A 13,389-nucleotide genomic window follows, 5' to 3' on the forward strand; every position below is an offset into this window, starting at 1 on the left:
CATTATTAAACTCACTGTTGTTTTAAGATCCTTGTATTTTAGATCAACCTTTCATCAACAGGAAAAAAGCAAGGCAAGCCAAAGAAATATTTCAAAAGCATTACCTTCTCCTCTGGCAGACTGGCTGGCAGATTTAGATCTTTGACATTTGGAAACTCTGGCAGTAACGTTCCAAGTTTGGATCGTGGTGAATACGCCACTGTCTGTTTGGTTACTTCTTTTTTTCCTGTTTCATTGACCCAGGCTGCTCCTTTCTTAGAATACATCACGTCATAATACTGAGAGCTCTCTTTCACTGCAATGCCATAGTAATGGTACCTGATACATGAAGATACACATTTTATAATCAACCTATTCATACAGCATACAAAAAAAGGGTGGGAGGAGAGAAAATATGCAATTGCTGGCGGCTTCTCTTGCAAAACAGATGTGTGCCTGGGTACATTTGGTGCACAAGCACCGATTTAATGGCAGAATGACATTGTAATGTATCAAGTTTCCAAATATCAATCCTGCTGGTAAAAATAGCTCTAATCAGGAAGAGTAAAGCTGGTTTTGTGGTTGGGCAGGGAACTAAGGGATTGCAACTTTTTGTTTGTACTTTCTTAAAATCCTCAGCTGTAGCTTAAAGCTACTTGTTGTTTAAGCATTGTGCTAGAGCTCTGCAGCTGATCACTTTACTTAGCTATGGGCAGAGACAAAGCGCCCGACCAACAGGACAAGTCCCTCTGCTATATTTCCAGCTCCCTGATTCTCAGGCCACTGAGTGCTGGTTGGATCCTGGGGAGCAAAAGTCTTTATCACAAGTAGAGCTTTAGAAGAAACAAAACTTTAGAAGAAACAAAATTTCAAAGAGAAAGAGAAAAAAAGCATGGCACAAATTGGCAACTCCCAGGAATGTAAATTTCTGGATAAAGTTGATTGCAACTTGGATTGCTATCCTCATTAGGCTGAGACCAATGAGGGCTGTTACATGACAGGATAACACCACCTGTGCTACAATACATAGGGAAAACAGAGTAGGCTTAACACTGTTCTTACATCACTGCCAAACTGAATCAGCCCTATCACTGTAAATTTGTGCTACAGCTTAGTATTATCATAGATGACAATGGGACCACACATTATCCAGTCCAACCTCCTGCATCAAAGCAGGATGGACAATATGATTCTTTCCATCAACTTGCCTAACCTTGACCACAGCAATCCAGCCATCACTACCTCATTGTGATGATTATGAAAATAGACAATGTCACAAAAATATCCTTCTCTTGAAACATTCATTCGCTTCTTTGTTTTTGCTAGAGAGAGTTGTCGGGCATCTTCATGTCCTTTCATAGGCCTAGTGTCACAGACACCTTCTAGGGTGTGGCTCCTCCGGGAGCCCATCAGTGATGCCAAAAGAGACTCACTTGAAAACATTAGACTCAGTGGGATTTTCAAAAGCCCCAAAGTGACTTCTGAGCACAAGTCCAATTGGCTTTCAATGGCATTTATGCTTCTACATCACTTCAGCACTTTTGAAAACCCCATTCTCCATTCCCTAGAGTTCCCTTTAAGGGCTTAGGACAAACCCCAGATTCCACACAGGCAGCAGACTACCAGACTAGTCCTAACTACAGCTGGCTGAAATTCAGGATTTCTGGTTCAAGGGAAATTTGACAGTTAGAAATCTGACTTCAATCTGATTCAGACTGCAACCAAATTGTTCAGTTTCCTGTGTGAACTGAAAATTCTGGGGGGGCGGGGAGGAAATGGTTTTGGAAACACCATGTGTGGCTTCTATAAGCAGCAGGTAAACTGACAAGAATCATGTCAACTTCATTCAGCAGCTCCCAGGGTTCCCAGAGTCTGTGCTTCTGGGGCGGCTCCACCCACAGGAAGTCCTGGTAGTCAGCTGGGATCCCCCAGAGCAATCCACACAGTGGGGCTGGCCCAGACCCAAACCCTGGAAACACATGTTCGCCAGCAGCCTGCCAGGAAACCAGGCAAGGATCCACCAGAACTCTGCTTGGGACTTAACTAAAGGTCATCAAACCTGAGACATTTCCGAACAATAGTTCGGGTCTGACAAATCAGCATTTTCTGATTAAACTTGCATCAGAAATTTCCCAACTGGCTCTAGTCCTAACCCTGTTCCCCATTTAAGATGACAATCTTGCATTCCTGCTCAGCTGCCATCTGCTGTACACACTGATGTGCTCCATTTGTTTTATCATAAGTCAGATCCTCTCAATGGCTCTTATGCTGCATAAAAGAGTTGTAGCAACCTAAAGGGGCTCTAAAAGCACCTTCATAAAGCTGCCTTCTGAGAGCCTCCTGGCAAGCCCTGATGAAGTGGTCATGCCAGAGGTGGGACTGAAGACAGGAGGGGCATGCTGGGGGCAAGGCTGCAGCAGGCAGCACTGCAGGCTGCCATAACCTAGGCAGGGCCCCAGCCCCCCGGATCAGGAGAGCACAAAAATGGATTAAAGCCACCTTTGACTCCAGACCCCTTGTGTTCTATCACTAAATTGTTCCTTTAGGGCTAGATTCTGATTCTTTTACTCAGGCTGGGTAGCGCTTTACTCCAAAGCTAACCTCATTGACTCCATTAGGACTATTCACGGAGTACATACAATTCACCATGAGTAAGGGATCACCATCTACCACAGTCAGTTTAATTGGTGAGTTCCGGGGAAATTGTAGGTTGCATCATATGAGAGGCCTTTCCCTCTGATAAATTCAGCAACTCACAGAAGCTCAATCTGATCTCAGCTATACCTGTTTCAAAATCAAAACTTGAACAAAAGTATGGAGAATTTGATAGTGTTTTATTCTATATTATTTCTTTCCTGGTATATTTCACTTAGCAGTACACTACAAAAGAGTTTTTTTTCCCCAATAGCCTCAAAATCAAAGAAATGGCAACATTCAAAATTAGCTTATTAGGATTATTGCTCCAAAGGACAAAAACTCCTAAGTGTGCTCTGTAAACATTATTTTCTAACTTTACCTATCAGTTACTGTGGAAAAGAGTTAGGCCAATGGCCAGCATATGAAAGTCTGAGCTCTAAGAGAATAAAAGGCCGACCATACACAAACATTTTTAGAGCAGAGTGGAATGACTTTTCCTTTCATGGGCTGAGTACCTGCAGTACTCCTTCAGTGAAAGAAATAAAATTCCCTGCACACCATGTAGTTTCCATTGGGAAAAGTAACCCCGTGTTCATACAATTGAAGGGTTTCAAGCTATGGTACCATGCAGAAAGAAATCAGCTTTTATGTATAGCTGCCTTCCTCTGGCTCACCTGTTGTGAAACGGTTTTTAAGCTCAGTGAGATAGAACACAGCTGCGTTCTTAGAGGCAATAAACCCTGTTGCAAAGAAGAAAGCTGCTCAGCTGATGACCAGAAGCATAGTGACATTGTAGCTCTGAACTTCCTAATGTTACTTTTTTCTATAAAAAGACTGAAGGCAGAACAGCGTGAAGCTAGATAATCTTAACTACTGGTACATCTGGAGTTCCCTTTGGCAATAGGTGGGTAGTGGAGTGAAATGATATTGGCAGCAATTTGTCTGCCCAGTTGTTGAGAGGGAGACAGATGTTATCTTTTAGTTCTTTAGTAATTTCTCTATATAACATTTAATTTGAATGTGATTGGATATTTTTGAAAATAAAAATAGAACTCAGAGCAGTACTGCATATGGCAAAGAGTGTGTTTATTGTGACGGACTGTAGTATATGCATATATATCTTTACCTTTAATTGGATAAAATCAGAACTACTCATCTGGGTGCTGTGATCCTTACACTGCTAACAGCTAAAAGAGATGTAGACCTGAAAGAGTTGAATTCCACCCCTCCTGTGCTGTGAAATTTTGAGGGGGCCAAGACATCCAGCACAGTGGTAATCATGAACTCCCTATGTGGCCATGCATTTGTTTCTATGTTGACTGCCTAAAACCCTGTAGATTGCTCTGATTATTTTGTTGTTTGTTTTGCCTGCCTTTCCTTGTTTAGAAAGATGGTTAAGGTCAGATGTTAGCAACAACCCAGGCCAAGTCTGAACAGCATGGGAATCTTACTGGACAATCCAGTGAGATGACACATGGCCACGGGATATCCTACTGACACTCCCACATCACCAAGAATGGAACCTGTAAATATTAAAATAACCACGTCTACCTGGAAATGCACCCACATAACTATGTAATGAGTTGGCCTATTCAACTGGATGCTGTTCCTGAAGGTGTTCCCTCTGAAAGGCAGTATTGTGGCCAAATGCTGCCCACAAAGTTCTACAGCAGGACAGTGGCTACGACCAACTTTAAATGTGAAAATATGCCCATACCTCTGCATTAAACAGGAGTGTGATTGTGTAATTGCTCTCTATTTCTGTTTATGCAAATTAAGCATGGAACTGGGGCTCCTGGTAAACTGCCAGGAAGCCATATTCCTCAAATGGGTCAGGTTTGGGTGTCCCCATTATAGTACAAGTGAATTGCTAGTTCCAGCACTCAAATGACAGAAGAACCATCCTCTAAGGCAATTAATATTATTGACAAACATGGTAGCACCCACCCTTTCCTTTCAGCTGAAAAGCAATTAACCAAATGACGATGCAGTTGACAACAGTGTGAGATAGCGTACAGTTGCATGGTATGCTACCCAAAACCAAACTGTCACATCTTCATACATACTGCCTTTGTTGAACCAGTGCAGAAATCATGTCCATTTCTAAACCTGGCTATCTGGAGCCCTCCTGGCCTATAATTTTGGACTAGACCATCAATTTCATGTCAATAATATTTTGAGTTATTAACCATTATGGTAGCTGGGCAGAAACACAATGGTCTTTGGGATGAGATCTCAATTTTGAAACTGTCTGGGGGTTATCACTCTGGAAAAAGAGTTTGGTTACAAAACACAGGAAATTCTCATAAAAGTTGCCTCAAGGAGACAGTGGTGGGTTGTTGTACAGTTAGTTTTGATCTCAGTGAAGAGAACCTGCTAGAGACACATCACCATGGAACGATTTATTAGAAGGAAGTGAAATCAGATTTTAAAATGGTATTTGACTGAATATCTTTCTATGTGTGAGTTATTGTTGGCTTCTATCCTTAATATATGTGAATATATAGGTTTAATTATCATTTTATGTGTTTTTCTTATTGATTAGTAACATTGTGCTTGTAGGCTTTATGTGGGAATGAGAAGTTTTACGAACAAATTTTTGCAGCCATACTAGTTAGGGCTTTCATTTTATATTTTACAAATTAAGGGTCAGATCTGTCCAATATGTGGATGTCCAAGGAAAACCTAGGTGTTGCAGAGAGTGATGTTGCATTCACTCTTCTTCCTGAATCAGTATAGACCCAATTCCTGTGATGTTAGGATGCACTTTACTATGGAAATTTCATCTTTTGGATGAGACAGAAAACTCAAAACCTGACCACTTATGGTTATTAAAGATCTCATCTTCTCACAAGAGCAGAGGGTATTAACTCCAGGTTCCTAGCCAATTTCCAGTTTGGGCAATTGGATTCTTTCTACCTAAATTCCCTCTAGAGTCTCTTTTTGATATAGCGTTCTACCATTTATGCCCTAAACTGTATGCTATTGAATAACTGCCACATTGCACCCCAGAAATGGTTGCATTTCAGTGGTGGGTGTGAAGATCTCAAATAGTGTATGAAGTGCTCTGGAACCTTTTGGCAAGAAAGGTGCTGTATAAAATGTATATGAAACATAAATGATGTTATAACTCTACAAAGTTGCAGAGAGTTAGCACAGAATGGTGAAATATGTAAAAGATGCTCTTTTAGACTATTTATAAATGACTATAGTTATTACACCACTAAGAGAAAACATTACTTGGTAATGGCTTCCAAGGCAACAGAAATAGAAGTCAATGGGAATGCCACAGTAGAATCTTCAGGCAAAATTTGGTTCTAAAATGCTACAGGGAAAAATTCATCCCTGGTGTCATGTCCCTATCTTCACTGCAGGAAACCATGGCAAAATTTGGCCCTGGATGAGAATGTGAGATAATACTATACGATGCTCACTTTGACTGGCCTCTGGTTCCAAGTCTTCTCGTTGTTAACTGTGGAAATTGTTGTCTTATTATCTGCAAATAAATACAGAGACGTGTTAACAAATCCAAAAAATCACATATGCCAATACAGTATTTTTAATATAGCCTGTTTTGGGTAGCATGAGGGAAAGGAAGAGAAATTGTATTGAATGTACACAGGAGAACCACGAGAAATTTGTCACCTAGTGTGCACAATCGCACTCATCCTGCAATGGCACGTAGGCCCAGTTCCCCATTCCAGTTTGTTGCAACTTGGTGGCCAGCATCACAGGGCCACTCAGGTTTGGCCTGGTGCCAGGTCGCAACACCACTCACTGAAATGGGGCCCTGCGACCCTCCATCATGATAAGTTTGGACCCATGGCCTCTCTGAGTGGCAGTGCAACCCTGCATGCTGGGTCACACCACCACATGGGGGCAACGGGCAAACTGCCTATTTTCCCCTCTCTCTGGGCAGCCGTACCCCACTCCCCACATTGGCACCCCTGCCAATGGTATGCACCATGTGTAGCAAACCGAGCTGTGGGCACCACTGCACGTACATGTTAAGTGTGACAGGAGAAATCTGACCAAATTAGCTTTTTCTAAAACACGATGTATTAATTTAATCCCTTTACTGAATGAGGCAAAATAACAAATGAAATTCAGAACAACTCCATTCACTTAAATGAAATTGCTCTGAATTTATACCAGAGTGAAATGTGATTCATAAACTTTAAGGGCACAGTTCTTCTATTAAAGTTGCTCATATATGTGTTTGCAGGATCAGGGGCTTCGTGTCACCAGAATAAGACATTAATTATTGGAAAATTTGCTTGGTGTCTGGTCAAATAAGCCTGAGACTTTACAATTTAGGTAACTTGGTTATAAATATTAATATGTGGGCAGTATCTCATCTTGATGGCTCTGGAAGCAGAATGTTTCTTAGAATGCAAAAGCAGCAAAGAGTCCTGTGGCACCTTATAGACTTATATACATGTATCCGACGAGGTGGGTATTAACTCACAAAAGCTCATGCTCCAATATGTCAGTTAGTTTATAAGGTGCCAGAGGACTCTTTGCTGCTTTTACAGATCCAGACTAACATGGCAGCCCCTCTGATCTTAGAATGCAGTAGTTCTTTCGGGACCCCCACACTCCTGTTATTAAAATACTTGCATTGCTACCAGAGGATTCCTTGGAAAGATGTTGCTGTTTGACAGAGGCCACAATTCTGCTAGATGGGGTTCACAGTTGTGTTTACATGGGTAGGACAGAGTTAATGCAGGCTTAATCTACACTCTGGATGGAGAATAACAGTGCATTTCACAAACAAGATAAAGCAAAGAATTTGAACACTGATTTATGCTCAATTGACAATGAAGAAGACTGGTAACCAACACATCTTCAGTGCTAGCAACATTGAGGACCCAGACCATTATTAATTCAAACAGTAGATCGTGCCTTCCGTAACTATTGACTCCTTCATGCAGTCTAGTCCCTGCACTAGTGCAGGGCCCCTTTGTATGGGTCTGCCTAACTGCTACTGAGGTCCAAGCGAGTGGAACCTCCCACAGGAATGAGCCCAGTCTGCAGCAGCACATGAGGCATGATGAAAACTCTTTCAGCAGAACAGCCAAAACAAGAAAGAAAGCAGTAGGCCTTGCAGATTGGTATGGAGGAGGAATTTCTTCCTTTATTTTATTCCTAGCCGTTCTATTTTCCACCCTAGATTATTGCTGAATTTTTCTCATACTCGATGAAAGCCATGTAAAATTAATTGAAGACAAAGATAAAAGGAGCTGTTCATACGGAAGAAAATGTCAATTAAAGATGAATTAAATAATATGGACTTTTTCATAAAGTTGTATTTTACCACAATTGGTATCAGCAATCACTGTCTAACCCTAACTGATGATCAAAAGCTCTGGAAAGGGCATTTGGATCAAAGGTGTTTTATAAAGATTATTATCGTATCACATATTTAGCTTATTCTTCACACATTTCTTGCCAAATCTACAAATGGTTTTCCTTGTGCCACAGATAATCGATTTGTGTTTGTTTCTCAGAACCTTGCACACACTTTGGCTTATGTCAAAAATGCTACGTATGTTCATACTCACTAGGCTGTTCAGCTTTAATTTCTGGAGCAAAACTTCAGCAAACAGTAAAACACTTTTGTGGAGCTGTGAAAGTTCAGCCTAGCTGTTTGATAAATGAGCAGACGGGCAAGCAGCCCCTCTTTCTTTTTTTGTATGGATTCAATGAAGCCTGCCTAAAGAACACCACATGCTGTTCCAGCTACTGATCTAACATTCCGCAACATCTCAACCTTCCAAATTCCCTTTAATTACACATTAATCCCACCCCTCTCTCTTTCAGTTTCTGCAGACAAGGTTGGGGGCTCCACAGGGCTGTGGGAAAAAAGGCAATGTTGAAGAACCACTTTCTGGGGATTTTTTTCCTTTTTTTTCTTTTGGTGGTTGCTGTCACTCAGAACGTACCATTCCACTCCCAAAGTTGAATATTACAGCAGTAGATTCAAAAGCAAACTTACTCTATTTTACTTTTACCCTAATTTTTCAAAACCAAAATAAAACAATGGAATAACTTTCAAAGTCTGTCAAGTGCTGATTAGATGTTATAGTGAACACTGTAAATGTTACCGTATGAACCATATGCTGTGGGAGTTCTTAAAATTTAGAAATCAGATATGTTTACATACCAGGGCAGAAATGACCAGGAAAAGAGAAGAATAAATAAAAGCAGAAAATCAGCTGATTTGCCATCCCTCTTTCCCCCCCCAAATCCAGTATGTTAAGCAGTAAAATATGCTTTCTGGAGTGTGTGTTGCTTATAACAGTATTCTGTATAAATTATTTTTTAAAAAGTCCAGCAAAACTTTAAAGGAAAATTCCAGGATTTTTCCAGAAAACACTATGGGTGTGTGGGTGTGGTATAAGCTCAAGCACAACAAATATTATTTAAAAAATAACTTATTTTCAATATTTGTATTTATATGGTTATAGATGACTTTGTTCTAACTCCATGGATGGAGCTAGTTCCCTGCCAAGAGGCAGGAAGTGAGGTTGAGTAGGTTGGGGAGAAGCTCACTGTGCATTGAAATCAATGGGAAAAGCAGACATGTGTGGCTGTTGGTTTTAAAGTGTGTTTCCACCCTGAAAAGTGACTAAAAAACAGTAATATGGGGTTTCATGTTTATTGACTTCCAGTGACTGACAGAGAAAATGTGCCCTTTTTATAAGTAAAAAGATGCTTTTTTCTAGCTGTCAGAACTGAAAATTCAACTTAGGATCTGAAAATTAAGCTAGGTTCTTTCCTTCCCATCAGCAGTAAAGAAGATTCTGTGGGGTGGCTGCAAAGATACCAATAAGGGCAAGATCTGACTCTACAATGTGAACTTGCTTAATAATTCTGTTTGTGATGTGTGAACAAGAATAGAATCCAGCTGCCTTCCTCATGGCGATGTTGGCTCTGCAGTAGCAACAGAGGTAAAAGATATCATATGAAATCATATCTATACTGGAGTGAGTGGAAATTTGCCATTGATTTCAATGAGGTCAGAATTTCACCCCATATGTCCCTAAAGTGAGCAAATATAAATCTGAAAACAGAGAGAGCTCTGCTGAATAAGGAGATGTCATTTTTACATTGTCAATTATTAATACTAAAACCACATTTTTACACTAAACTTTGTTTTACATGAAGTTTCATTTGGGATTTTTTAGTAAGATGGTGCCCAGGAATTTCACATGAAGATAATCTGTGCTCTCAATACTACCTCAGGAGCCAGTGCTCGACTGATTTCTTTCCCTGCTTAATAACTTCAGCTCTGTCCCTTTCATATGTGCCTTGGCTGAGTCCTGGTCTTTCCTTCTTATGAGAGGGAATCTTATGTATTTTCCTGTGAGTTATTTAAAAATCTCCCTTATCATTTTGTAAAACAATCACACAATTAAATAGTCATACCTGATGCTCCTATTAGCGAGTGCCTGGGATTTAGATAAGGCAGGATTCATTACTTCCTAAAATCAGAGCTATATATTTTTCTTCTCTTTTGAACTATTACCAAACACATCTGCATTTGTTTAACCCTTTTGACGTTAATCCTGAAATGTGGTTTTATGAAAGTGGACAGAACGTCTGTGTTGGGTTTCAATGTTGTCAGCGAGAAGTACATGAGGGACCCTTTTTTCTGTGTGTGTGGTGGGGACAGGTGACCTTTCCTCTCTGAGGCTATAGGGGACACCAGAGATAATTGGAGGAGGGCTCCCCTCAAATCATTCTTATACATTTGAACTTAAACAGTTGCAATGTAACATGCAATATCTATTATATAGCCACAAAAACAACAAGGAGTTCGGTGGCACCTTAAAGACTAACAGATTTATTTGAGCATAAGCTTTCGAAAGCTTATGCTCAGATAAATCTGTTAGTCTTTAAGGATACAGACTAACACCGCTACCCCTCTAATATTATATAGCCATTACATTAAGAAGCATTTAATCCAGTGGTACTTTTGAAACCTAGAATAGTTGCCTGAGTAAATCTAATTTAAATAGCAAGTTAAATGTACTTTTGGTAACTCTTAAGATGTTGAAATAAACAGTAAACAAGTCATATCAGTGAAAGTTACCAAACGTTTTATAAACAATTATATAGAAAAATATACAAAAAGTGCAGATATCTATATTGTACTCTGCATATGCCATGTAAGCATCAGGCAGGGATAGCTGCAAAAGATATAAAACTATGCTGCCGAAGTGCACTCTGCCCTTCCGATTTATATCTGTAATTTCTATTATTTCATCACACATGCCTCAGCAGTATGAGACTCAAACACAATCAGGGTCCTCTCTATCTTTAAAATGAGACGTGTATTGTCTATTCTACCTTTAACCCCTGCACCAGGGGCCATCATCCCTTATCCCATTCACCAGTGAGCTGTGAACTTTCTACTTCCCAATTATTCCACCTAAATTCTTCCCTGGTATGAGGCTCAAAAACAGCTTAGGCCTCAGTCTTCATACTGACAGCTAAGGATGGGACAGACCAGCCATCTTTGAGTTCTTGTGAAGACTCTAGAACTTTTTGGTGTATCAGTTAAAATGTTGCATTTTGCAAAACCTTTTCTAAAAAAGATTCCACTTCATTTAAATTGTTATTTTTTGAAGGTAAATTTAATTTTTACAAGTGTATTTGAGCTAAATGGAAGCCTGTGCTATGCATTGCAATTCTTTCTACTTCTTATTTGAAAATTATTCTCGCCATGCTCCTAACACTATCAAGGGCAATTAAATAAATTTAGAATAAAACAAAAACTATATATTAACAGCCCAGAACTTGAAATCTGCCGGAAGAAAACAGAACTCCCACCACTAAGATTCAGAGTTCCAGTCTAGAACTCATGATTACCAAGTAAGTTCTAAATAAAGTGAGAGAAATTCTCTTACCCCTGCTAATAATTTCTGCCATTCAGGTTTGTCTCCAGTTTCCCCAGCAGGGCCCGTCATTCACTGAACATTAACTGATGAGCTGTGCACTCCCTAGGACTTCCAATACTGCACCCAGAGCACATTCTTTGCACGTGTGAAATGAGATACAAAACGCAGTGTGTGCTATTCCCTAGTTTTAGAGTAATTATTTTTATTGCTCTGGTTTAAGACAACTCTGCCAGGGTGGTTATTCTCCTCTTGTTTGTTGCAGGGGTGAGCTCACTCTCTCAGAGCTGGGCTATCTGTATTTCCCATTAGTGTTAAAACACGAATCACAAATACTGCTGGTACCTTCAATCTTATACAGGAAAGGTGAGGTTCTCACAATTGCGCCGCTTTGACCTAACTCTGCTCCCATGTAAGTTTTATCAACTACGCCAATGCCAAGTGCTTTTGAAAATCCCACCTGAATGCCCCCCCATACATATTCTAGGATCAGTCCCCTAATTATAGGGCATCATGTAGATGCGCTGCCCCAGGAAGAACAGAAGGAATGCATTGTGCTGCAGAGGCACACCACTGAGATGCAATTCCTCCAGAGCACCCCTTTTCCAGTGGTAGGAAGAAGCATGACAAATCAGCCCATTGTAAAATAATACTCCCCTCCCCCTGAATCCTTCTAGCTCTTCAGGCCCATGCATTGTGGGGGAGAAGGCATGACCTGTGCCTACTGCTCACTCCCACCAAGCCCACTTATTTGCGAGGGATGGGGGAGGGCAGGAGCATTGAGAGGATACTTTACCTCTACTCCCAAAGCTGTGTGATTCCAATGGAGGAATGAAGTTATAATCCAACCCTAAATCTAAATTGTGACCTTGAGGATTGCTATGTCCCAGCTGATACTATCAAGCAAGATAAGGCAGGCTCTTTGCACCCACTTTAATCACTGGTCCCTGTTCTGACAACTACCTGTTGAGCAGGATCTTACCCTGCAAACAGTCCTACCGGCTCAGGCCCTTTAGGGAAGTTTGTGAAGCCCTTGCTTGAATCCAGCTATGTACAAAATCTTCCACTGCAAGAGTTCATCCATGTCATAAACAGATAGCTAAGGGTTAATGTCTCTTTCACCTGAAGCACCTGACCAGAGGACCAATCAGGAAACCGGATTTTTTCAACTTTGGGTGGAGGGAATTGTGTGTCTGAGGTCTTTTGTCTGCCTGCCTGCTTTCTCTGAGCTTTGGAGAAGTAGTTCTACTTTCTAATTTTCTGTTTCTAAGTGTAAGGACAAAGAGATCAGATAGTAAGTTCTATGGTTTCTTTTCTTTGGTATTTGCATGAATATAAGTGCTGGAGTGCTTTGATTTGTATTCTTTTTGAATAAGGCTGTTTATTCAATATTCTTTTAAGCAATTGACCCTGTGTTGTATCATCTTAATACAGAGAGCACATTTGTATGTATTTTTCTTTCTTTTTGTATAAAGCTTTCTTTTAAGACCTGTTGAAGTTTTCTTTACTTCAGGGAAATTGAGTCTGTACTCACCAGGGAATTGGTGGGAGGAAGAAATCGGGGAGATCTGTGTGTTGGATTGCTAGCCTGATTTTGCATTCCCTCTGGGGGAATAGGAAAGTACTTTTTGTTTCCAGGATTGGGAACAGAGAGGGGGAGTCTCTCTGTGTAGTTTCACAGAGCTTGTGTCTGTGTATCTCTCCAGGAGCACCTGGAGGGGGGAAGGGAAAAAGGATTATTTCCCTTTGTTGTGAGACTCAAGGGATTTGGGTCTTGGGGTCCCCAGGGAAGGTTTTCAGGGGGACCAGAGTGCCCCAAAACACTCTAATTTTTTGGGTGGTGGCAGCAGGTACCAGGTCCAAGCTGGTA

General features: G+C 40.7%; 1 protein-coding gene across 3 annotated transcripts in view; it reads right to left on the reverse strand.

Moving 5' to 3' along the window:
* The window catches only part of RFX4 (regulatory factor X4), a 139,494-nt gene that overhangs the window by 71,237 nt on the left and 54,868 nt on the right, over positions 1-13,389 (reverse strand). For all 3 annotated transcript variants that reach the window (XM_050926421.1, XM_050926413.1, XM_050926431.1), the window contains exons 5-6: positions 6,051-6,112; positions 105-318 (exon numbers count right to left, since the gene is read on the reverse strand). In XM_050926421.1, the coding sequence (XP_050782378.1) occupies positions 105-318; positions 6,051-6,112 (276 nt within the window). The remainder of the gene's footprint in view (positions 1-104; positions 319-6,050; positions 6,113-13,389) is intronic.

The sequence above is a fragment of the Gopherus flavomarginatus genome, chromosome 1 (genome assembly GCF_025201925.1).
Source record: "Gopherus flavomarginatus isolate rGopFla2 chromosome 1, rGopFla2.mat.asm, whole genome shotgun sequence".
Taxonomy (NCBI): domain Eukaryota; kingdom Metazoa; phylum Chordata; order Testudines; family Testudinidae; genus Gopherus; species Gopherus flavomarginatus.